General features: G+C 37.3%; 2 protein-coding genes across 2 annotated transcripts in view; both read right to left on the reverse strand.

Annotated features, from left to right (window-relative positions):
- Positions 1-810: 810 nt before the first annotated feature.
- Positions 811-17,525, reverse strand: LOC136262572 (uncharacterized). Its single transcript, XM_066056904.1, has 7 exons — positions 16,634-17,525; positions 16,264-16,330; positions 3,602-5,219; positions 3,216-3,553; positions 3,095-3,157; positions 1,471-1,530; positions 811-1,341 (listed from the first exon to the last, which is right to left on the reverse strand). Exons 3-7 carry the CDS (start codon positions 4,993-4,995, stop codon positions 1,037-1,039), a joined length of 2,160 nt encoding a protein of 719 aa, XP_065912976.1. The 5' UTR covers positions 4,996-5,219; positions 16,264-16,330; positions 16,634-17,525; the 3' UTR covers positions 811-1,036.
- LOC136261216 (26S proteasome non-ATPase regulatory subunit 10-like) overlaps positions 16,232-26,950 on the reverse strand; it is a 37,281-nt gene continuing 26,562 nt past the window's right edge. The window contains exons 7-8 of the mRNA XM_066055190.1: positions 16,634-16,735; positions 16,232-16,330 (exon numbers count right to left, since the gene is read on the reverse strand). Of these exons, the coding sequence (XP_065911262.1) occupies positions 16,232-16,330; positions 16,634-16,735 (201 nt within the window). The remainder of the gene's footprint in view (positions 16,331-16,633; positions 16,736-26,950) is intronic.

Genomic DNA, 26,950 nt, shown 5'->3' on the forward strand with positions numbered 1-26,950 from the left:
AAAGTGACATCACCACGTATAACTACATGAATGACACTGGTGTTTAATGTGGAGATGGTCCTGCACATGTAGGAGGAGCTGAAATTGATTCCAGAGAATATGTTTTTTTCAACCTGCCTATGTAGTAGAAGGCCTAGTATTGCAATTGGATTGCAGTCACCAATATGATTGTACTTCCAGTACATAGCAGGATTCTCCATACCATAAAAAGGCCAGTACGTTGTACTTATGCACCTATCAATGTTATTCCCCACCTCTCCCCTCCTGGGCATAAGAGGGAAAATGGTAGAGATTTGACTTTAAAAAAAATCAAATTCCCCACCCATGGGGGAACAACTAGTGGTCAAAGTATGGCTGCAGTATATACACTTTAGGAAACAGGCTAGTTCTTATGTAGCTTGCAAGTTAAACAAACACCTAGAATTTTGAATGGTCAAATGCCCCACTATTGGGGAAGAATTTCAGACCAAAATCCCCACTAAGCAGCCCAGGGGGAGGGGATAGGTGCATTAAGTACCCATGATAGTGTTCCTGACAAACAAAATACATTTTAACTCTACAGCCTTTAGTAGTCACTTCTTGAGCTTCATTAATAATGGACCACAAATCCATACTTATTGTTAAATAATTAACAAACTCAATTTAAAAATTATTGTTCTGTTTGGTTATATCTTCCTAAGAAATATATTATCACATGATTATACTTGTACACCAAATTGTCACTAATTCCTAATCATCCAACGGTCGATCCTTACTTATTGCAGTATTTATTTCAACCCTAATTATACGCACCAAATTATCAGTCTCTCATTAACCAATTGATGTATAATAGAACCAAATATTAGTAGCATACTAGTTTGTGTATAAAGAAATTCTACAAAAATAAGAATCACTGTATACAGACCTATAGAATTAACAGAAATAACACTCAGTTACTATAAAAATTAATAACTACTGTAAAATGCCATGAAGAAATTAAAAAAATATAACACTGGAAATGATAACTTAACTAGTACGAGTGTTTGTAAAAAAAAAATCAATTAAGTTTTTTAATGTCTTTGGCAAGTGTACTCAAAGTGTCGTTACCACTTTCTTCCATCACTTTTAAAAATTTGTGAAAGTTTGTTTGATTAACTGATAAGTTTGGTAGTATCACGTAGTCCAAAAAGTAGTCTGCTTTATCAGCTGATGTCTTCAGTGACTTTATTTCAGCCTTCAAATTACCAGGTAGGAGACCAGCAGATCGTAGCTTAGCTATAAATATAGCGTCATCCATAGGAAGTGTTTCAAGTAGTTGTGGACTAAATTTCTCAATATTATCCCGAAATTTCTGTGAGTCATCTATATTAAAAAATAATACACACACACATAGTAGCAATACTTCAAACTATGCCAATAGTGAAACATCATACCAAGAGTAAATAGTGGGCTCTCCCAAATTATTTACTTGTGATTGTACAAGATGATTACCTTTATCATCAGGTTTTTCTTTTGATGTCTCAGTATTAGTAGATGTACGATCAGTACAGTCTGAGCAAATATATAAACCAATAGTAAAGCAAACATAAAAGTGTACTATAGCATATGGCTAGACTATTACAGCCCATTATATGTAGTAGGTGTAATACACAATACATCCTATTAACTGTGTATAGATGATAACAACTAAGACTATAATGTTGTCTCTGTATGTGGTAAAGAAAGATGATACAAAGAAAAACTTACCCAGCAATGATTCCCCTATTCATGGTAAACACAATGGTGCTAGTTGCAACTCTATATCATTGTGTTTGTAAGTTACAACTGCATGCTTTTTGTAAGTGCTTGTAATTTAATTTCCCTATATGCTTGCTGTGCAAATTAATTTTTCTGTTGTTACTATGTAGGCCTGTAACTCTAAAAGTTATTGGCATGAACCATACACTTGGCTATGTAGATTATAAAGAATTTGAAAATACACCATTATGCTGGGTTTTTGCAGATCTGGCTACATTTGATAATTTGTAAACTCAAAACTTCATAATTGTCTAAGGTATGCATTTTGACACATTGTAGAATTACTTTATTTTGTGCAGTGCTTATTTGGTTAGCTTTCTAGGGTTTGGTATTGTTACATAAATGGTTGTGACATTAAAGCATGATTGGCAATAGCCTTGTAAAAGCACAAAAAAGGTGGCAAGTATCTTTATTTTTAAGTTGGCAGTGTGAGAGAAACCAGTAGTCTGTGTCTGATTTTTACAATCTTACCATCTCTTCAATTACTCCCATTACATAATATGTGACCCACTGAGCAAAACACCAGCCATTTTTGCACATTCCTTTAATTGCATTTATTGTATGTCTGTTATCTATAGTAACAAAGGAGTGGACAGCCAAAGTTTCAGCTTTTTGTGAGAATAATCTTGGAGTTATAATGCTAGACAGTTGAAACAGGAATAACTCGATTTATACAGCAACAATATGGCAAATGAAATACAGGTGCTTGTTTATAACTCATGACTGAAACAAGCTACGAAGACGGGTTTTGGCTCAGTCTGTTCATCATGAATTGGCACATTGATTAAGGTATACTGTTTTCCATGTACATCTCTGTGTGGACAAAGAAGAAGGCCATTTCAACAATTAAATAATGACGGTACACTTTTTTCTACCGCATTGTAAATAAGCACCCATAACTCACATACCGTGGTATGCTGTACGAACACAAAAAACAAAGATTTTCTTACTCCGAATGAAAAGGAAAATCTGGTGGTGTATAGGTTTTATTCATTTGAGGTTGTTTCAGTACATACTGAATTGATTAAAACGTGCATAAAATTTTAACGTGGCATGCATATTTTTTTTCTTTTTTGCAAAACCAGTTTTTGCTCAGCAGGTCACAACTTGTGAAAAATAGCCACACTGGATCCTCACTAATCTGAACAGTAGTAGTAACCATTCTATTAGACTAGTTGTTTTGTTATCAGATGTATGTTCTATTAGAGTAACCCAGCTAGGCCCTGTGGGCTTTGCTAAACTGAAAAGACTTTCACAACATGAGAACAGAGCTGTTCAGATTAGTAAGGATCCACTGTATAATAATTTATACCATTACCTTGGTGATCAGTAGTACTGGGTACTTCAGGATGGGCAAGACAACAATCAGAGCTCTCTATGCCTGAAAATTTTAATGTATTATAGTAAATTTTCATATAGTATGCAGTTTTCATACGTACCTGGTGAGGTAAGTAGTCCTTCGTACCAATCATCCGGAATGAAAGTGCCACAGTAAAGGTCTTTCTTTTGTATTAGACTATCATATTTGATGTGTGGATTTCCACAATTTGGACATGGCACAAAAGGTATGGGCTTGGCAGACGCAGGAATAATTTCCATGCAAATTTCATTTAGTTTACTTCGAAAAAAGTTGATCAATTCTTTACGGCATTCAGCAGCACCCTCAAGACTTTTCACTAGGACAATATCCAACTGGATCTGGCTACTTTCTTCACACAACTTGACATGATATAACTGGCCTTTGATCAGAACAATCTTTATTTCATACTTGGTCAACCTATGCAATAACAAAATTACAACACTAAATCAATTATTCATCACTCACCCAACAATGCTTCTGTCTCCACTCCAAGTGATGCATGCAGCCACCATGTGGTGATATACCATTGGTGGAATGAACCCAGCCATGAATTTGAAATGAATGGACCATTCAGCTGTTTTGATCTGTTGCTTTTCCATGTCATTTTTAGCTATGCGAAGCTGTGAAGGTACAATGAACACTTTATTTTCCTTTTCAATCTCAATTTCAGGATGGGAATCAAACAATCTTGTTTTAGTGCTAACTGCTACTATAAAGCCAAACTTAATTAGAAAAACAACCGCTTTTTCAAAAGAGATTTCGGAACTGGCAAATCTGTATCTCTTGTTGAACATCTGAAGCATGTGGGCCAAGAAAGTGCCTAACAGGAAACCATCTTCTGTAAGGCACTTGTAAGCAAAATCTTTTGTATCTCCTGTTGCTTTGTAAGGATGGCCAACAACAAGAAAAGAGATCAATTTTTCCAACCATTGAGGAGATAGAAAAATCAATTCTTTCAGCCCATCAACTGCAGGAAAGTGCAAGATGATGCCTTTGTGATGAAAATGGATGAGAGCTCCGTTTAATTCATCGCTATCCTCCTCAGCCATGAAGCCATTTTCAACTGCAATCTTATGGAAATCAGAGGTAGTGATAACATCTTCCTTTAGTAGCAGCAGCTTCTCTTCAATTTTTATGTAGACTAGTGGATGTTTTTCCTGTAAAATTGGAGTAGTTGCTTGACTCACAATATTCTTTAGTTGGGCAATGGTGGATGGATCTCTATACTTATTGCTTATAAATATGCAATACTTCTCAAGAGCAACCTGTAGGCCTTCACGATTTCCAAACAGATGTTTTGCATATGGTTTCCCTTCAAGCTCTTTTGCAAGTTGTAAAATGATTTCCTTTTTGGCTGCTTCAACATCACCCGTGATTTCATCAAGATGGGTTGCAATCAAGACTACAGTGGGTAGCCGTTCAGACTTGTGATGGGCATCTCCATCGTCGTTGCAAACTGAAGTGACGGTCTGAAGCCAGTAATGAATTACTTTAAACTGGCTGGCCTTTGGAACATGTGCAGATTTATTCTGGTCACCTGGCCTGGCTTGTGTGGGATGAGATAAATTGCAGGAAGCCTTAAAGACAATAAAAACCAGGTTGTTTTTTCTCACAAATACAGTATGGGTGTTCAAGTATTGGATCTGGCCAGCGAAGTCCCACACAACGGCAGTAAATTCATCTTCACTGGATACCATCATGATCTTAGCTTTCTTGATTTCTTCTACCTTTACTTCAGGCATTTGCATTTGCATTTGTGAACGTGAACGTGAACGTGAACGTGGAAGTAAAGACTTAGCCTTTTTCTTTACAGTCAAATTTAAACTATGGCAGTATCGGACGTGAAGCTTGTCAGCCATATCTTCAGGAGTGCACTGGCGCCAGTTGTTTGCATAGATGGTACCAATCTTAACATCTGCTCCTTCTGTTGCTGCATTTTCTTGGAACGATTCATCAAAGAGAGTAGAAATTAAGCAAGTCTTCCCAGCATTCTCGGGACCGAATACTAGGAGTCGTATACTGGAGGAATTAGCTTCCCCCAGTTTTATTGCCAGTGAGTAAGCTTTCTTTTCTTCATCAGTTACTAAAGTGGTAAGGTAAGAGAAAAGTGTATTATCATATTAGTGCAGTGGCTTAAGAGAATTTGTGGCTAACTACAGTCATACATACGTGTGATATTAAACTCTGTGTTGTGTACACTTATTAAATTCTGTGTGCCTGCGCCTTGTACTAAAAGGCGTAAGATCATGGATTTGGCCTGCTAAGCTAAGTTGCATGGGGCATACACGTTAAGACAAGATCAACGCCCGGGTCTGGAAATGAAGACTGCTGTAAAAACAGCGTTAGCTATGAAAGTAACTGTTATTGGGGCGAGCCTGAGCGAGCCCCACACTAGCTGGTCAAACCCGTGTGTACGAGCGTCAAGTATACGGACATAGTGAACGATCAAATGCGGCGATCATCGTATGTACGAGCGTCACGTTTACGATGATGAACGAGAATGTAACGGTAGAACGTATGTACGAGCGTCACAAACACGGATGGCAAACGAGAATGTAGCGGTCCAAGGTATGTACGAGCGTCACGTATACGGATAGCGAACAAGAATTTACCAGTCCATGCTACCACGTGTGCAGATTGTGCCACATGGCAAGTAATGTGGAGACTGATGAAGCACGAGAAGAGAGGCTATGAAGAAGGAGAGAGCGCGACCGAATTCGCAGACAGACAGAAACACCTGAACAAAGAGATGCAAGGTTTAATATAATCACTTTACAACTCTAGTAGAATTACTCAACCATTTTGTATAGATTGGCTAGGCGCAGAGAGTATGATAGGAATAGATGTACTACTATAAGATTACAGCAGAGTCAGTCAGAAATAGAAGAGAGCCTCAGGACAAGAAGAGAGCAGGCTAGGACAACAAGACGGACCGAAACTACTGAAGAAAGAGAATCAAGGTAAATTTGCAGGACAGTACTTTGATTTTATTCCTACATGTACTGGTACTTCTGCTACTTCATACAGACCGGCAAATGTCAGTATCAACATCAATTGATCAGGCTCGCCCCACAATGCTTTTAGCATTTGTCTAGTATAAATGTGAAATTGCTTTTTGAAAATCGCGTCCGATTTTTATCTGCCTTTTTCCAACTACCCGGCAAGGCAGGCAGGCAGGCAGGCAGGCAGGCAGGCAGGCAGGCAGGCAGGCAGGCAGGCAGGCAGGCAGGCAGGCAGGCAGGCAGGCAGGCAGGCAGGCAGGCAGGCAGGCAGGCAGGCAGGCAGGCAGGCAGGCAGGCAGGCAGGCAGGCAGGCAGGCAGGCAGGCAGGCAGGCAGGCAGGCAGGCAGGCAGGCAGGCAGGCAGGGCAGACCAATAATCGGGTTTTGGCAGGTGTTTAAAATTCAGTATCCATCCTTCTGTAGGGTTTATTGTTTTTAACACTATATCTGATGTTTGTAACACTAAGACTCCTCCAAGTAAGATGATGGCAGCATTTTGGGAGGGGGAGGGCTGTGTGATAAGTGGACACAACTTATACCAAGTGTGGAGGGTTTCAAGGACCTAGCCTACAAGATTAGGTTGGGACATGCCAGTTAATCTCTGACACTGAATTAGATTTCTAGTGCACATGTACAATACTATATTGGTCTTTAGAGTGCTAGTCTATCCTTCATGTCCGATCGTATCTGCCTTACCCAACTACCCCTGCCTGCCTGCTTGCCCTGCTTTCATTTTTATCTTCAATCACCCTGGTTGTCATCTTTATCATAGACAGTAATAATATTTTGTTTATTTATTAGAACTTTACAGTGACCAATACTGAAGGTCTGACAGTAACATGATGTTTCTATGTTGACACATTCTCATCTTTAGATGCCACAAAATTATTTATAGTGCTCATGCTGCTGTAAGAGGCATTACTATATAGCTAATTGATACTGACATCTGTTGGAGTTCACGAGTGCTTTGGAATGACCATCGATGCCCACTTTTGTGGTAAGCTTATTGCATCTGAGCACTAGTTGTGTAATTTTGTAAACCTGCTAGTGGAAAAGTTTCTGCCTTGGTGTTGTGTAAATAGTATATTCAAATTATTGTTTATATTACCTTACTGCACTTTTTAATAAATTTAAAGTTTACGCTTGTATAATTTTCAAGGACACATCATGCTCAGTGACTTTGTTTACCATTTTACCACACCATTAGTTACTAGCACACTTGTAGAGTGTAAAGTGAATATTGGATTGTTCCAGAGAAGATTATAACTAGTCTTTGTTGATCTGACATTACATCAGATCAAGGTCAAAGTAGATGTTTACGAAAAATATGGACAGTTTCCATTTCTAAGGGAACTCAAAACGTACTACCACCAAATCGACACTTTTTACTGTCAGCAAAGATGAATGGGACACAAAGGAGGGCACTGGTAAGTCCATGAAGAATGCACTGTACATACTGCGGTATGTGAAAAGGAACCTCTCAGGTCAAAGCGATATCGAACAGTGAAAAAATCAAGCCCGTAGCTTTAGTCGTTATCGAGTTACGCTTGTCTGAAGGCATCAGTCAGTCAGTCAGTAGAAAATTCTGTTCAATAATTTTAAAAAAATAATAAAAATCCGTAGCAACTTGTTGAAAGCATTTTTGGTTGATCTGAAAGCTTGTTTGGGCCTAGTTTTACCTACTGTAAACAATACTGCCTATTGTCGTCACGGAAAATTGAGGCTGGTTTTTGGGTGATGTTATTTCATGGGCCACGCCTACTCCTTTGTGGTCCCTACTATCATAATCCTTTAGAAGCCATTAAAACAGTCATGTGTATGAACATGTGGTAGAATGGTGTAAATTGCACTTCATTGAAAGATGTAGGTTCATTTCTCCAAGACAATTTTTTTTTGTTATTTAGGACTTTTTAGGTACGCATTTTTAAGAAGTTCTACGACTGCTCTATTACAACCTTTTCATATGGCCACCCAAAAGTGCCGGGTTGAATACCCACATTCAACCCAGTTTCTGTTCACAATCAATCATCACATGATGGTATTCATTGAGTGATAATTGTCTTCTGTGCATTTTATGTATTCATTAAAAACCGCAACCCACTTTTGAAGCCATAAACTGAGTTAAACCCGAGCTCAACCCTGCTCCTTTTTTGTAGGGTTGAACTCGGTTATGACTTCTGGGTTCAACCCGGGTTCAACCTGGTTATGGTGGTCATATGAACACGTTAACCCGGGTTGAATGTGGTTTAAAGTGACCATATGAAAGGGGTGTTAGAGTAGCTGACTGTTCTATTACAGTACATATCGATCTTTTTTAGCAGAAAGTGGTCGGCCATCCTTGACTGGTTCAATAGGTAATTGGGCAGTATTCGATCTAATTGGTTGGTAAATGTCTAATGGCTGACCATTATAATCCACTCTGAATTGTTCTGAGACCAATTCAGGATCTGTAGGAAATGGGAAATAGAATGGTGGAATCTGTTGACTACACTGAAGGCTGCATCTCGTGTCACAGAAAGCAGTTATGTACTGATGGCTGGAAGTGCTGAAGGCACACTACCAGATGTACACATTTACAACTTAAATACTTTATGTTTATATCTGAGGGAGTTTGTATAGTTAAATGCTGGATGAGCTTCAAAGGAGGTATTTGCAACCCAGGCTACACTGAGGTAATTATGTCCTCAAGTAGAACAGTAATTAGCTACGCTTGGGATAAATTCTTCTAGAACGTACATAAAAAGTGGCTTCTAACAAATTCCTGTACAGGTATCTATGGGGATGGTCACTCGTGCTTGAGACACTTTTCACATCTGTTACATCATATTGGTGATTTGTACAGAGATATCACATGAGTTACTTCAAGTTTAGAAATGTCATTTTAACAGTATGGGATGGTTGATACCCAGATGACACAACAGTATTCAGAAATTGTTTAATGGCATGGTCTGGAATGTTTAAGAACCCAAGTAGGTGGTTTTCTTTATTGCAGTTGTAGTCAACACAATCATGTCATGATGGTCTGGTTTTGAAGGTACTCAGGTACTGTATACAAAGATACTAGTAGTATGGTGTAAGGACAGAGGTCATTTGTAGAATGTATAGGCCTATACATCAAGATGTCATCTGCATCTTTTGTAGAAATATCACTGAAAGACTGATGACAATAGTGCCATACAGTATCAATGCATCAGTTCAATGTTACAATGCATCAGTATCAATGTTACAAAGCATCAGTTCCCTTTGATTCTTTATATAACCTACTAAAGTTTGCATTGTGGGTTTGAGTTTAGCATAGACTCTAATATGTTGGTTTACGGTTAGGCTAACCATTTTCTCAGAAGGAAGTATTGCATAGTTCAGTTACTATATAGGCATCAGTAAATGGTCATGTTCACAATGTGGGGATTGTTTTTCTACACAGCACATTTCAACCGCATGACAAGATGGCTCAGCCATTCACAACCTATACTCCTAAGTACTTATTTTAGCACTTTAGGTTACTTTAGACATCCACAAAGTGGTTATTTGGTTAGAAATGGTATCACTACAGCCAGTGAAACCCACAGTCATATATTTTTGTGCCCACAATTTTAACCCACAATCACTGTTTACAAACCTCTGTATAAAAGTAAAGTGGTGAATGCAAGTTTGCCTTCCTTCACCTATTAGGTGAGCAGGCCTCAGTGGTATACTGTATATAAATTAAATTTGGCGGTGAATTGGCGATTCATCACTAAACTGCCAAATTTAAATTTCACCATTATTATTGTGTCCAAGCTTTTGATAGCAGTTGTTGAAACAGGTTTCGACAAACCAAGTGTGACTTCATGGATACTACTTAAATATACCTTGTTGGTAAATTAGCGTGGTCCCATGCATGCAAATGGGTGGGACCACGCTATGGACTAGACTAGAACTCATATACTTGATTAGTGGGCGTGGTTCCACGTAAGTTTGCAGATACAAACAGACATGATTTTGTGCACAGCCATTGATAAATGGGTGAGACTCTACGTATGCTTACAGACAGCAAATGATCTTGATGAGTGTGCATGGTCTACAAAACAAATCGGGCTGCAGCAGGACCTGAATATTCTTTAATGCTGGTCAGATCCAAACCTGGTTCAATCATGAAAGCGACTAGATGGATGCAGTGACTGAGTCCATAACATTTAGCACAAAAAGGATTGTACACTACAGCATGTGCACTTTGTCCTTATACCACTCGTGTGCACTGCCAATTTTTCAGTGAGAGCATTTCACCAAATTAAATTTTTGCCAACTGCAATTTTATGGCAAAATTGCCAGATATTAGTTTCACCAATATTTGTTGTTATACAGTATATTACATGTAACACTTTCACACCTCAGATCAAAGGAGCTATCTGGGCTACATTTTGTATGCATCCCAGCTAGCCGGGTTACATGCGAAATGTACCCTGGGCTACAACTGGGCAATAATTATATAGACACTGAGGCCACAATCAATTGTGGATATCGATTAATATTCACGTGATTAGGATGCACAACTTGGATTTTGCTATGAAAACCACTCAGGCGGATAGCGTTTTGTTATCCTTGCCATCTTACGAGTTGAAAAACGTTGGGCTAAGGTGAGAACTAGTGCTATAACTTACTCACCAATTGTTTCCGCACGTTTTCAAATATGGACACACCCCCATCATGAAGCTACCACTCTGCACGGAGTAACCACTCTACAAGCATGCTATTACCTATCTAGTAATTTTCTATAAACGATTCAATAGCACTGATTAAAACATTAAACTTGCATAACTGAAATTCTCTGTGATATCTCTAGGCAATGTCCATCTTCATAACCAAACGTAACCAGAACGTACTAGCTGCTGAGCCATAATCAAAAATTTTAGGTATGCATATATAATACATCCAGTGACTGCACTCGTATTGGCTTGGGTGATTGATCACCCTGTACAGGCTATCAGCTGATAAGTGTTACATATTAGCTGTAACACGGGGCAATTTGGGCTTTGCCTGAATGTATGCCCTCTGGCTGCAAAGCCCTCATTCCCATATTACAACTATTACAAATAGCAAATTGTATAAACTGAAGCACTATTGTGCAAAACCCTCGGGGAAATTGAATAAACATATGGAGATCCATAGTACCAGGTAACAACACGTGGATCAGTTTTGCTGCTTGTCCTGTTTCTATAACAGGGCTATAATTATCACTTTGGTTAGCACACAAACCAGGTATAAAAATGCAACTTGTACCTACTGAAATAACTTACAGTAGCTTTAGCACAAAACAAGCAGCAACAAATAGTGTAGTAACTTTGTGTGACAACACGTGGACCTTAGTCCCAATTAGGCACCAGCCTTTCTAGCACACTCCATTTTATCATATTATAGGTTTACTGACCACAAGATTCGTGAAGGCTCATTAATTTAAAGCTTCTAGTCTAAATCCAAGAGATCTGCACGGAGCCTGGCCTGAAATTTTGTAGATCGCTGGTTATATCTGGACAACTCAACAATAATTAAGAAATCTTGACATATTAAAGATTTTGAAATCTCATCCCTGCTTTTGTTGAGTTTGTCAATCCCTCGTCTGAATCAGTGGAGTATCGCTAGTACTATGGTTGAAAAGGATTTATTGCTAACACTTTGTACATCAAGACTTCATCAAGAAGTGAGGAGGCCAAGATGAACAGCACATATCACCACAACTTTAGAATAAAGTGTTTGCAGAACAATCCACACATTTAATTTGTTAAACTCATCAAGAGAAGCCACACAGAGCCGCACAAGACAACTACAGTAACCCTAGCCTTGCCATCCTGAGGGTTAAATGTCATAGTATTACTAAATATCATGGTATTAATATAAAAGCCATTGGCATTAAAGTAACAGCCATTTACCTCAATAAGTACACAGAAAAATTTGGAACCTTCAACTAGAGTAGGGACCATAGCACATCGATAAAAAGTACTGAGACAAGCTGGAGTAGTGTACGATATTAAATCACTGTAAAACAATAAGTGTTATATCCCTACTGTGCATTTCCATAATGGTATCTTGAGCACAGTAGGGATATAACACTTCTTATTGTTTTACTGTGGTTTAATATCATGGACTACTCCAGCTTGTTTCAGTACTTTTATCGATGTGCTATGTATGGTCCCTACTCTAGTTGAAAATTCCATATTTTTCTGTGTACTTGTTTGTTAACTTTAATTATTATTATGACTGGTGAACCCACGCATACCGCATCAGAAATGACGCCGCGCGCCCCAATTATCGTCTGAAAAGTGAAGTATCCATTATGTTTTGTTGTCAGCTATGTTCAACTTGTTACGCAGCATTTCGAATCAACAACTGTTAGAAAAGCACCACTGTAATTCACGCATATCGAAAGAAATGATGCCGTGCGCCCCGGATTATATCAATAATTATCATCTGAATCCATTACGCTTCGTTGTCGGCTATGTTCAACCCGTTACACAGCCGTACGAATCAAGAACTATTTGAAAAGCGCCTCTGCTATCAAAATAGCCACTATGACAAATACAGACGATTTCCGTTATGAAGGGAAGCCATCACGTGCTATTGCCAAATCGACACTTTTCGCTGTCAGCAAAGATGAATGGGACACAAAGGAGGACACTGGTAAGTCCATGAAGAAGGCATTGCACATACTGCGGTATGCCAAAAGGCACCTGTCGGGCCGAAGCGACGTTGAACAGTGAAAAATCAAGCCTGTAGCCTTAGCCGTTATCGAGTTACGCTTGTCTGAAGGAATTAGTCAGTCGGTTAGTTACTCAGTCAGTCAGTCAGTAGAAAATTCCGCTAAATAAATTATTTTTAAAATTCCATAGCAACTTGTTGAAAGTGTTTTGGGTCGATCTGAAAGCTTGTTTGGGCTTAGCTTTACCTAACCAATACTGCCTCATCATCGTCAGGGAAAATTGAGGCTGCTTTTTGGGTGATTTTATTTCGTGGGCCACGCCTACTCCTTTGTGGTCCCTACTATACACTACGAAGTATGATAAACCAAATACCTCAGGTACAAATTACCACAGATAAACTTGTTTACATAGTGGCCACATCATCACCTGCCTGTCACATGTCTGGTTACCCACTAAATATGGGATAAAACATGTCCACAGGGAAGCCATGTTGTATGACAAAAAATAGGCAGTACCAAAACTAGAGGTGTACTGATAATTGGATTATCTAAAATATCGGGTAATTTTTACCAATATTGGTATCGGTACAGAACAGAAGGAGAGCTGATATTGCTACCGATATTTATAAAGTAACAACAGTTTGTACATAAACAGATTATATATTGGTTATCCACTTGGCTGTTTAGTGCCAGTGACTTATTGATTACTCTACAACAAATGCTATGCTACGAGAAGTCATATACATACACGCAATTCTAGTGTTTGTTGCTAGAAAGCTTATCACAGTCTTTACAAATAAAGCAGTTATATAGTACCTTTGTAATAAAAACAGGAAACTTGTTGTACCAGCTTTCTCACAAGCCATTAAAATGCGGAGTAATGCAGAAATATCCACTTTAAGGCTTCATGGGAGTATACATAAAAATGCTTGTGAGTGCCTAATTGTCCAGTAGAAAACCAAGCTACCACCACAGGCAGAGTATAGCAATGAATACATGCACATGTTGTAGGTAAATGTATACTTTTGTTTGCTTACAACTGTAACGCAAATATTGGATCAACTATTGATTATTGGCTTCATTTAGTAGCATCAATATCAGATATCGGTACATGCCATAAACCCGTATCGGTACACCTCTAATCAAAATCAGCAAGATGGTTTACTAACAATACTGGTATATCAGTCAGCTCTATTAGCTAGTCAGCTATCTGACTGTGTGACAACTAATTTTTCTCCCCAGTGTGTGGATTGTCAACTAATGCAAATCTTGAAAACAACCATGTTACACGAGTAGAGAGGCAAGCCAGAAATCTAAGTGATCCACAACAAACCTGTGACAAAATATTATGTTTCAGATCAAAAAGTTAGCCTAAACCAACATGGGTGGGTGGCACATTATTTATTCTTCATTACATTCTTACAATCTTACATGCACCTGACTGTTTTATTAGAGTTAGTTATATGCTTAATAAAGAATCTTTTACTTTACCTTATTGAGGAGTAAAGTCCCTTCTTGGGATTAATCTTCAACCCATCTAGTCTTCCTTTCACTATACCTAGCTATGTAAGCAAGTTTGTTTATAACTTCTATATGGAGTAATAGTGAAAACTCATAATAATGACCAAATTAGGTGGTGTGCGGGTTGGGGATCTGAAATATAAAATTAACAACAAGTGGCCTAATGATGATTAAGATCTTACTGGAAATCTTGAATTCTTATATTGCCATAACTTTTGAATAAAGCGTTTGTGAACAATCCATATGTTTCATTTGTTAAACTCTTTAAAAGTATAAGGGCACCTTGTTTTAACCTATAAACGAGGTACACAGCAGTTAAAGTGGTAACAGAAAATTTGCACAGATCCACACAAGACAACTGCTATAACCCTTGGGCTCCGAGGGGTATAATAATAGAATTGGAAATCAATATACATATTTGTATATGTAATAGCACTATTTTACTCCTTCATGTTTACAATGCTCACACTATTAATCCTGAATCCGTTCTATTTCGCCTTGCACTATTTTACTCCTTCCTGTTTACAATGTGAGAACTATTAATCCCAAATACCACAACCATCTGTCCTATTGCAAATTAATCCGACAACCATAGCAACTGTTACTAGGCAGAAAAAGACCAACTGCAAAAGACCAATCACACTTAGCAACTATTGCCTAGCAACCATTGCTATGCTCTCAAAATGACGTTCACCTTAGTAATGGTTACTTAACAACCATTGCTAAGCAACCATATTGTTGCTATATACCATAAGGCATCTATCACTATGGTAACACTAGTTATCAAGTCGGACACTTACTTCCAATAGAAACACACCACACTTTTAGCCAATCAAATTAGTAGTACACATTCTTGTCAGAGGAGGTTGGAAACACTCTAAGCGCCACATAAATATATTGCCCTTAATTTTATTTGGTAGTTCACATGACCCTCAATAGTCACAATACAAATTTGAAACACGATGGGGTTGACTGGGGTTGATTAGATATTCGGATGGTGCTTCACGTAAGCTTCAAGGTGATGTACTTTGTTTAGTAAAAGTGCTAGGTGATTGGGGTGAAATTAATAAGTTGCGGTTTGGTGTGTAGAATTTCTCCAGAATTGTTACGTGCGTATTCTATAATCAGAACAATGATACTTTACCGAATTAAACTGAGATAGATGCATAAACCTCTTCAGTTTCGTATAATTTGTTTTAGGGGTGCTTAAACTGTGTCCAACCTTCTCTGGATTTTTGTCGTCCCTTGACAAACAAGTGTAATACTAATTTTATTGGCTAATCACTTGACGTATTTCAAAATAATATGTTAAGCTGCTATTGAGAGTATTATATTGTAACACATTCACTTGTCAGATTAAAGTGTCATTAATCAGTACACACTGAATGGTATTTTGATATTGTGATAATTGCAATATATTGCAAATATCGAAAGTAATTGCAGGATACCATAGAAATAAACATTATATAGCCTCAATCAAGAGCTCATAATAAAAAATAGTAACACCAATTTTCATTATGAACTCTTGCCTCAATTAATTATTTTACAGTACTGCTCAAATGTAATGTCATCTCATGTGAGTGATTAAAAGACTCGCTAATTAAAAGGCGTGGCACCTGTTTTGCTCGTGAGTATACATCCTGTTTTGTTTGAGATAAATACACACAAGAAAAATGGTGCCACACCCTTTATTAAGTGAGTTTTTTAATTACTTGTATGTACTCTCATGAGATGATATTACATTATTTGAGCGGTACCATATACCATATTGATTATTTACGTGAATTCTCAGTACTGCCCATCACTAGTTATTAGGGAAGATGATAATAAAGTTTTCTGAGACCAGGTACGTAGGTATGTTACTTTAATTCAATTTACTGGTAAAACAGGTGCATACTTATCAAAACACAACAATATTTTGTAAACAATCACCTTCTTGACTTTCAGCTTGTCTTGCTTCTACTTGTTCCACCAACTTCTTAATCTTCTGTTGTGTAACCTGTATAGTACAGAGGTGTAATAGGTTATAGTTAAAGTACCACCATGTGTGTGTATGGAAACACAACACAAAGGATGTGTCAAGAGGCTAATACAGCATGAGTGCTGTACTAGTCTCAACATGCCTACTGAGTGCTGTATTTTTGAAGCAAAATGTAGAAACAACAATTTACTATTTGTTTTATGACAATTCATATACCACAAATGACTCAATCTATTGCAGAATACTCCGTAATATTTCAAAAACAACTTTAATTCTGTATAGTAATTATCATTAATAATAATACGTGATGTAATTTCTCACCTCATTAAATTGTGAAATGTCAGTCTGGTGTTGTTTAACAAACCACCATACTACTCCACTCTTTCCATACGAAACTGCATCTTCAAAAGGAGTTCTACCCAACTACAACACATGATACAGTCATTACATAATCACCAATATGCCTCCACACAACAACATTACAAAGGTGACATGTTCTACAAATGATTGAACAATGAACTTGTGTAGATGTGAAATTTGTACAGTACATGAAAAATGTGCCAATGTATACTAGGTGACATGTAACCATAGCATTTCATGATTATGGATTCTGGTTTGTCAGGACATTGTAGCGAACAACAGAAAAAGTTTATCATAAGCTCTGTATGTGACAGCTATGTAAAACAAACCATTGCAGTTGCCTAAATGGACTGGACATGTGTAAAATTTGGCCTATTGTATCCACTATAGACAGTAGAAGGATCTTCTATTGTTATTATGTCACATGTCTTGCTGTAGCTGTTATGTGGTTACAGTATACCAGAGGGTTGGCAATGATACATTTGTGGTCACTAACTTCAGGGTAGTTGGAAAAAGTGGATATAGGTGGATGCGGATATGGAAGCAGACAATGGAATTTTTAAAATAGACTTTGACATTTATACAACAGTCAATTTCATACGTAATGTTGTTCTGCACAATAGTCTTTGTTTCCAGGCTCAGACATGATATTCACGTAGAGCTTATCCATTTACAAGTGCATGTGCAGAGGATTAGCTAGCACAGTACAAGTATTATAGACCATGTGCTGTTGTACACATGCTCTAGGAATCTAATGCAGTGATGTAATTGTAGAGATCCACCCTAGTTTACTCTCGTAGCTAGATCCAGGAGCTGACAGCTTTCGGTATAAGGCACAGGTGCTTAAACCTGCTAAGGGCCTGGACTGGAAGTAGGCCTGGTAGTATAGCAGCATAGCCCCCAAAATTAGCCAAATTGTGCACTTATTCATAAAAGACTTTCCACATAAATAGTATTCCTCATGACATGTATTTTTTGATATAGTGCCATTGCAGATTTAATCTTTGGTGACCTTTGTGGACACTTTTGTACAGAAGTTTGATTATTTCTGTCTTTATCTTCCTGAGGCATTAATTGACGTGTTAAAATATGGTACCAAAATAAAGGTCTTGTTGAACAAAACAACTTGGTTTTTATTTGAAGTTAATAGGTAATTCCATTTTGAAGTTATGACTGCTTTTAGTAGCTGCAAAATTCTTCAAGTTTACCTTCCCTTGCGGAATGAATTACCTGTGGGGAGGTTCAAAATTTATGGGTAATATAAATGATCAGAACTTTGGAATGAAATCACCTATTAACTTCAAATAAAACTAAGTTATTTAATTAAAACTCATTCATGGCTGAATTTCCCGACGGACTATATAGGTCTCACTGAATTTCTCAGTATAACACTACCTGTACGCTAAATTACTTAGTAACCACCCCTTGAAATATTTACTATAGACTTACGAACTTGGTTATATTGTTTATGTTCACACAACACAAACCGCAAAGTAACTACAACACAACAAAGATGTACAAAACATGTACAAATCACTATAATAGTTTATCAAACAGTCCTACGTTGTCTGCTTACTGAGCGATGGTCTCCCTGGCTGGTTTTATTGAGATTTAGCTCAGCACATGTGTAAACACATGTATGCACATCATGCCACATTCTTGAAAAACGCTTGACTGTCTTCTTTGGTTATTGTATATAGCACATCAGAAATGATTCAGAGTATTCAAAAACACTAGCATCAACTCAAAGAAACACTACTCGACTCTGTTTACAGGAAAAGTTTTACCGGGTTGCATAACAAACCAACAATAGTGCACGAAGGATCCGGCTTTCCTAGAAACGGGACCTCCGTAAACACGTGTGTTTCAGCATAGGCACATTGTGCTAACAAATGCACAACACCAGTGTAAGCATGTCGAAATTGTATTCAGCGAGTGTTTTATTAAAGCGATCTGCCATATGGCAGTTGCCACTGTGAATGGGTTAATGTCTCAGGGAGATTAAAGACAGAAATGATCAAATTTCTGGGCAAAAATGGCCAAAAAGGTCACCAAAGGTCAAACCTGCGATGGCATTATATCAGAAAATTAATGTCATGAGGAATACTACTTATGCGGAAAGTTTCATGGTTTTATGAAAAAGTCCACGATTTTACATTGTGCCACTATACTATGAATCAAAATTTTATCCAAAATGCTTTCAGGAATTTTCCAAAATTTTTAACCTATTGTGCTCTTCAGTGTTCCCACTATGCTCGTAGGTTGTTAGTTAACATTTCTTGCCATAATCTTGTCTTGATCAGTGAATACTCTACTAGAGTATTTAATCTATAAAGTGACTGTTCTATTAGAGAGTATCAATCTAAGGAGCTAAGTACAATGAATGGTTGCAGCTTGCATTTTCCACTGACTGCTCTAATAGGGAGTATTGATCTATTTTCAGAATTAAGCTTTATAGTTTGAAATATCCAACCACTCTATAGCCTATTGTGCTGACATATTCGATGCAAGCCTAGTTGCAAGGCTAACCGGCTGAATCTCTGTGAGTATGCATTAAATTTCTAGAGCATGTGTACAAGAGTACACTGACTCTGTAGCCCTCCTCTGAACATGCACTTATAAATGAATAAGCACTACTCAAAGACCTATTGTACTAATGCCTGTATTTGAAGAAACATTACTGTAAAAATATAGTACTGTATAGTAGTGTAGTGGATAATTAATCCTCACTTTAGTCATGGATGCACTATTAATGTGCTGTAGTTATGCAAATTAAGCAAGAATTAACTTTCCACTATAGTATAGCTGCAGTGACCTCCCTTATTTCACTGCTCTATTTCTATAATATTCCTTACTCTCAATTGTATATACAATCTCACTTGTATATTAATCCACACAAAACAGCCAAGCTGTGAACACAGGGTGCAGCTTGAGTGAAAAGAGTTGTAAAATCAAAGGTGGAGACAAAAAAATGGCTGCAATCATGTTAATGCCAATAATGTATAGCTGATATTAGCATTGCAGCTATTTCTTGGTTGCCGCATTTGATTTCACACCCAGGGCCACAACATTTTCCATAGCTTGGCTGTTTTGTGTGGATTTCATTTCTTTTTGTGCTCTACATATACGGGGTTTGTTTCTATCCACATTACTTCTTATCTACAGGCACAACAATGACTATTGAAGACAGAAGTTATAATTGTATTGTATTACACATCATGATATATTTGACTGTTTGTTATCATTATTACAATACACACATTTTTGTGGACTTCTAATACGCATGAATGTTTTAGAATTTCCAGTAGTAGATCTACGAAATTATAAACTTTCACTATTAAGCTGGAATTTTATTTAAACTAGGTGAGGTGAACAACTGTGATAACAGTGGCTCACTGGTAAGGATTTGGGTGATCAGTATGGAGGTAGCTGGTTTGTACTCTGGCAAGTTTATTTGTGCATTTTTCATGCACTTTCTTACCTCCTGTGACTGTTCTATTAGAGTATCTCGAACCTTCGTTTTACACTTATTTGGTTTTGCTTTGTAACTGTAGCTGTTATTGCTTTGTTTTTCAAACCATCAAAAGATACTACTATGATGGCTAGGCCAATGTACACAAATATTTCAAGTAATTCCCATAAGTGGTTTACCCTGTAGCCATGACAAAAGTTCAATCTTTATTATGTAAATAAATGTTCAGGTCATAGTGGATATTTATTAGATTCATTGCAAAGTTAATAAACAAATTCACCTTTATTATGATGTTTATCAGTACCACATTTCAACATAATCACAATTACGCGTTTACATTTTATAACTAGTTTTGCAAAATGTACAAGAATAAATCAGCCCCATATACTCTTACAAAGAAAAGAAAACAATAAACAAAGAAAAACATCGAAACTTTTCTTACAAATGGCTGGGGCAAATTCAATCAAATTTGCTGTGTGGCCTGCTCTACCTGGCAGACAGCTATAATACAACAATGGTGTGCTTTGCAGAAGGGACCGTGGAGCTTTGCATGACTGAAAATCACGTTTCTTTCTTCCTGTCAATATTGCATGGTGTGGAGTGTCAGCTTTTTTGGCTGCAAAACACACTACCATGTTTCTTGATACATAAAGTAATGCGATATTACCTACAATAATCCAAGCTATACAAGTGTTAATTTTAAAATTTGTTCATACAGTAGCATAGTAAATTGACTGTATCATGTCATAAATTCACTTCATATTTTTGCGGTGAATAAAAATTTGTTCTAAGCCTCCAGTTTTATTCATAGCAAATTCACTAAACAGCAATGCAGCCACTACACCAGCTAGTACAACTTGGAACAATTGTATCGCTGACAAGAGCTTGCAGCAAACAAGCATTTTAATTACTTAACGGTCTTCACTGGGTTAGTACTGTTGTTTTTGTGGCTACATATATACTATGTACTCAGTGCTGTTGCATTACCTTCCAGCATGCAAGCCATTTACAACCTCATCTACCAGGTTCAAATAGCTTGTTTGTACAAGTAGCTCCATATTAAAATGATTCCAAGTCATTGAGGCAGGCTGTAAGTAAGTGCATATTATTTGTAATTGTTCTGTCATACAATAATGATTCTGCAATAAATTGTTAAGTATCATAAATGCTTGTACTATTTGCTCTATGTCCCATTATAAGGGTGACATCAATAGGACACATGATAGTGTGTCGTGTGGCTAAGTACAGCTAGTGTGGATGCACGACAGACAAGTGTGTATTTTACAGGAACCAAGAAAACACTGTTTAACGCATTTGTAGTTCAATAGTGCCTGAACGGAAACTAATCAGTTTCGCTGCAGAAACTCCCTCAGGGTAGGGCACCACCAATACAAATTTGAGCTGAATCTTCCGAGCCATTGCTGAGATATGAGCATTCTTATTTTCTTTGTATTTTTCTTCTTACTTAAATTTTCTTTTCGTACACTTTAGAAAAATTGCAATAACTCATGCGTGCTTTAGTCCATTAACTTCAAATTTGGTGGGCTGTAAGGACATAATGCAGCACATTAGCAGCCCAATTTTTATGCAGATCGAACCACAAATAACAGAATTATGTGCAATTTTGAAAATTACAACAACGATTTGTTGTCATGCCTACAGGGTAATCCATTTGATGGAATAACTTGATAATCAGGTTGTACATGAAGCTATTATCACAGTGCAAACCTTTTGTGGTTTGAAAGTACTAAAAGTATTAGCTGAGGAGATATAAAGCAAAACCAAGCATGTGAAAATGTGATCAAGATACTCTAATAGAACAGTCACTGAGAAGTGAAAAATGTGTGCAAAAATGTTGGAAAAATCTCCAGGGTTTGAACCAGCGACCTCCACACCTATATACCTATGCCCTTTACTCTGCCACTACTGTCAGTTGCTCTCCTCACTTAATTTCTACCTTATCAGTAAAAGTTCTGATTTAGTACACTAGAATGATAACTCATAGATCTATCAGTGGAAATTCTATATGCATTGTATTGAAGTGTTCAGAAAAAAAGTGTGCTCTATTAGAGTACTACAAAAATTATGGAAATAGCCTATATCAAGTGTGTCGTGCGGCCAAGTACAGCCAGTGTGGGAGGGTGACAAACTCGTTTTATGGTAGTGTTCTGCATTTTGTGTATCAACATCAATAAACTGTTTGATATGATACTGTATCACGATACTAGTGGTCATGGCTAGTTATGAGCTAACAGTATCCAATCATTAAAGAGCAGACACTGATCTTACATTCACTTTGATTACAAATTTCTTTATTCAGTGAATGCTGATATACTACAGTACTATACTGATGTGACAAATAGCCTGAGCTAGTGTGTTCTGATATGATTGTTAGTATGGAAACAGAGTTGTTGTTAAAAAGCACATCTCTCCCTGGTTACCTGCCTCTATTACACCACCCAGACAATTAGCTACCATAAACATCTTAAAGAATGCTTCCACAAAGGCTTGTCCGGATTACTCCGCATTTTGATGAGTTGTCAAGATGGCTCATATCAAAACTTGTGTAAGATATTCCGGATTTCCGAATGGGTTACGCCTGTTTCGTATAAAATAACACCATCCTCTAAACAAGGCGCCATAACTTCCGCGTATTTTGGTTGACAGACACAAAGTTTGGTTTATCAGATTCCTCGATGAAAGGCGATTCGATTCATGTGTAAATTCTTTGTGTAGTAACGAAGGGGAAGCTAGAAAGGAGCCTTGTACCACGAATTTTACGTGTTCAGAATGCCCGTAAAAATACGTGTTTTTAAACATATTTCTATAAACTAACCTGTTTAACAATTTGTACGGTCGGAGTCTTATTAAGCATCCTTCGCTGCATAGAATGATACCAAATTTAGCAAATTTGGTTGAGGATAACAACTTGTAAATTAGGATTTTCCCGGCGAGATAATTAAATTTTCCAATAGGTTAATGTATGGAGCGCGTATTATGTCATCATCAGCAGTAAATAACTGTCGCTATGGCAACATTTTCCCATTTGTACGGTCGGAATTGGATAGAGAAATTGAAGGGCTTTCTTTTATTGTATGGTGTGCTGTACAAATTTTGTGAGTTAAAGGTTGTAAATTAGTGTTTTAGCATGTAGTGTAAAATACAGGTCTTTTGTATTGGACAAAAACTGACATGGAATGATGAGATTTTATGATCAGCCTGTTTTACCAAGTTGAGGTTTCAAAAAGGATATTAAACAGATATTAGTGCATAATTCTTAATTTTTAAAGGTTTAACGCAGTGTTTGAAAACTTTTAATGTTGACCACCTGAAAATGCTTGATTTGACAAATCCCATACATACGTTTTGATATGTACAGCAGGTTGTTAACTGATTAGTTGTGCAGTTCTTTATACTTTAAAGTGTGACAGCTATTGTTTTTAGAAGACCTCATTTCCTTTTGTAATTGGAAGTTCTGAAGCCAGCTTATGGTTGGCCTTGATAATTCCTTTTAACTTTTTCCCTTTACTACAAGAATCCTCAAAGACTCTGTGTGGCTATGAAGAACTTAAACAAGACAAATTTTGAAGGACGTTTCTACAAAGCAACAGTTTCCTGAGGTATGATCTTTGTCTGGGATTCGTGGAGTGGCATCACATGGTGTGCAAGGGTTAAAAACTGTCGAGAATTACTCATGAGATAGAATGATTGAGCCAGAGGTTATTGAGAGAAGTTCATACACTGCTGGGACTGATTGCTGGAGTGACTGAAAATACACACAGACTTTTCTTGACATTTATTGAATATAGTTCCATTGTATAAAGGATTAACATTTCATTGTCAGGTGTCAGTGCTGTACTGGTGTATTTTATATCCATATTTGGTTATTTGCTCCATCACTAACCAATATACCATTCATGGTTGATATGATGTAATGAATAGTTTAAATGGCTCTGCCACAGGGTGATAACTAACTTATCACACAGTAGCAGAGATGCTCCGTCTAGCTGTAGGGTAGTTATCACCAAGCGCGGCACTTTGACACTCCCACACCAGGAATTTACTTCTTTGATCACATCCAGTAATGAATTACCATACCAAGTTACCAACTGTGCTTGTTCTAATAGTTTAACTCTGCATATACTATAACATAACTTGGTGGGAAAATCCCTACATTGGCATGTTAATTTTATTTAATGCCAAGTAGGGATTTTCACACTGAGCTATGCTGTAATACCATCATTCACCTCTTGTTTCACTACTTTTTATCCCTACTTCATAAGTTAGTGTTGTTATAGCATTCAGCTATACACGTGTGATTGTTCTATTAGGGTGACTGCTGTATTAGAGTATCTCGAGCCAGCCTTCATCTACCAGGGGACGCATCACTATTTCATATTTTGACTGCACTAGCTAGCATTATTGATACAGCTAGACCAATAATAAGGGTGTGTGGTTATTGTGATTGAGCAAAATTATAAAGAGATGTGATCCTCATGCACAATCATTAATCAACGATCGTTAATGGACATTTTCTCAAACCTATCGTGAAGTTACAGGTATCTACTGACCATAAGAGAAGGTGGTGTTGAACTCATTAAAAGCAGCTGTACGAAGTTAATTGGACAGCATGTTTGTGGTAATGCATGAACAAATGCTGAAATCCATAGACCGCCAAAGTGTCTCAGTGGACTAACTGAACAAGCTCTGTCAGACCGTCCAACCACTGTTGTTGATATAACTAACATTATTCACACTTTAAAACTATTAGCTTGTCACAACGCTAATTACTGTACAATGGCACCAGCAGCCACTGCATGATTACTGTTATATGGAGCACACCCTGACTAGCAACACGGTCTCCTTTCTCGCTTAATAACCTTAGAACTATGTTTCACAGACCATCAAAATTTAGTATAGGCATTGGGTAAGCATTACTCTACAATAGCACATGCTTTGAAATTTTGTGATTCGGGCTTGATGGCGTTGTTGGCCAATGTTGTAGTCCACAGGTGTGCATTTTCACTACTTTCCATGTTGTTATCAGTAAAAGGAAATGTAGAATGTGAGAAATGGTTGGCACCAGTGGCTTAGCACTTATCCAGCCGCCTGTAAGTGTTTTCTTGTTTTTAATGCTGCATTTGATGTTAGATGGACTAATATTTTTCCGTAATAGTGATTTTCATCATGTAAGATGTCTCTACCACTGTGCCGTTTGATAGTTGTTAGTCAATAAATCTGTGTGAGGGAAAAGTAGAAATAATAAATCACAGAAATAAAAAGCAATGAAGCAAGGAGGTTATCTACACTTGTAGCTTTACAGGTAGACATTTAATTCCTACATCAGATCAGTACAGGCTGACAATAGGGTTAAATGTCCACTGCAGTATAGCTGCAAGTTTAGATGGCCTCCTTTAAGCAATGCGACTATTCCAGTTTGTTTTCAGATATGTTCCACTTGCTGTGCAGTGATACAAATGAGGAACAGTTAAGGAAAGTGCCTCTGTAATCAATCCTGTTACTACAGAAATTATAACTGAACATGTGCCCTGACTATCTGTTAGTATTACTAAAAGTGAAATGGTCATTCCACTTCGTTTTCAGCTATGTTCTATACTCATTATACAATGTTATAATCAAAGAAGGGTATGAGAAGTACCTTTCCACAATCAATCCACCAACTACAGAATTACAGACAACTCATGTGATAGCCAGCACTGAAGCAATGACACTCCCATGAATCAGCGGCTATCTTACAAGGAGCTTTGGAAGTTCAAATTTGACATTCGTTTCAGCCCTAATGCATTGTATAGCTGCAGTTAACAAAAGGCACGTCTCAGGTCAAAGCAATGTTGAACAGTGAAGAAATCAAGTCCATACTATTGAGTTACTTATGCTTGGCTGAATGCATCAGTCTATTAGAAGAAAATTCAGCTAAAAACAAAATTAAAATTCCACAGAAACCCGTTGAAGGTATTTAGAGTTACTTGAAACATTGTGTTAAGAAATCAAAACTTCAGGTTCCCAGAATCCGAAATCTATCATGAAATAGGACACATTTTAAACTTTTATCGTAGTTAAATAATAGTTTCTAACATGATAGCAACACTTATAGCATTGTTCTGAATTATAATTTTGCTGAAAAGATTGAGATACTCAATAAAGCAGTCAGGTAATATCAACTACTCTAATATAACAGTCACTTAGCTGCAGTGGAAACTTCTTTTCAAAATTCCTGCATACGCCCCTGGAAAAAAGGCACTGACAAGACATAAAACACACCCCTGATATCAACAATTACTGAACAGCGTTGTTGACATTTTGCTTCTTATCAGCTTTCTTTTACCTAATACACAGCATTACAATATAAAACAGTACAAGAAGCGCCTCTGCAATCAATCCAGAAAGTTGGGTGATTAAACGTGCACCCGACTATCAATTAACAGCTATTCCAGTTTGTTTTCAAGTATGTTCTACCAGTTACAAACAAAGAACAATATGAGAAGGGTCTCTGTAACCAATCCTGTCACTATGGAATGATACTCATGACAGCCAGCTGCTGAAGCCATGTTACCCAAATTGGTGCATAAACGAATGCTAGAATTGAGCATTTGAATGAAAAACTGTGGATTATTTGTATGTTTCTAATATTTAAAACCCACAATCAAAATTTTTAATTTATTGAATCTAAGGAGTAAGACTTATTGTTGTGAGGATTCTATGCACTTACTTGTTGAAATACTCTTTGACATAGACAGTGAAGTGAGTCTAAACAGTAGCAAAGTAGTAGTTTTATCAATGTAATC

This window comes from Dysidea avara, chromosome 7 (genome assembly GCF_963678975.1).
Source record: "Dysidea avara chromosome 7, odDysAvar1.4, whole genome shotgun sequence".
Lineage (NCBI taxonomy): Eukaryota > Metazoa > Porifera > Demospongiae > Dictyoceratida > Dysideidae > Dysidea > Dysidea avara.

Excerpts from the sequence above, each read along its gene's own strand:
- LOC136262572 (XM_066056904.1), bottom strand. The coding sequence starts at position 4,995 with ATGGCTGACAAGCTTCACGTCCGATACTGCCATAGTTTAAATTTGACT. Across the intron at positions 3,158-3,215 it reads AGGACTACTTACCTCACCAG|GCATAGAGAGCTCTGATTGT; the intron begins GTACGTATGAAA and ends TAAAATTTTCAG. Across the intron at positions 1,531-3,094 it reads CAGTACTACTGATCACCAAG|ACTGTACTGATCGTACATCT; the intron begins GTAATGGTATAA and ends ATATTTGCTCAG.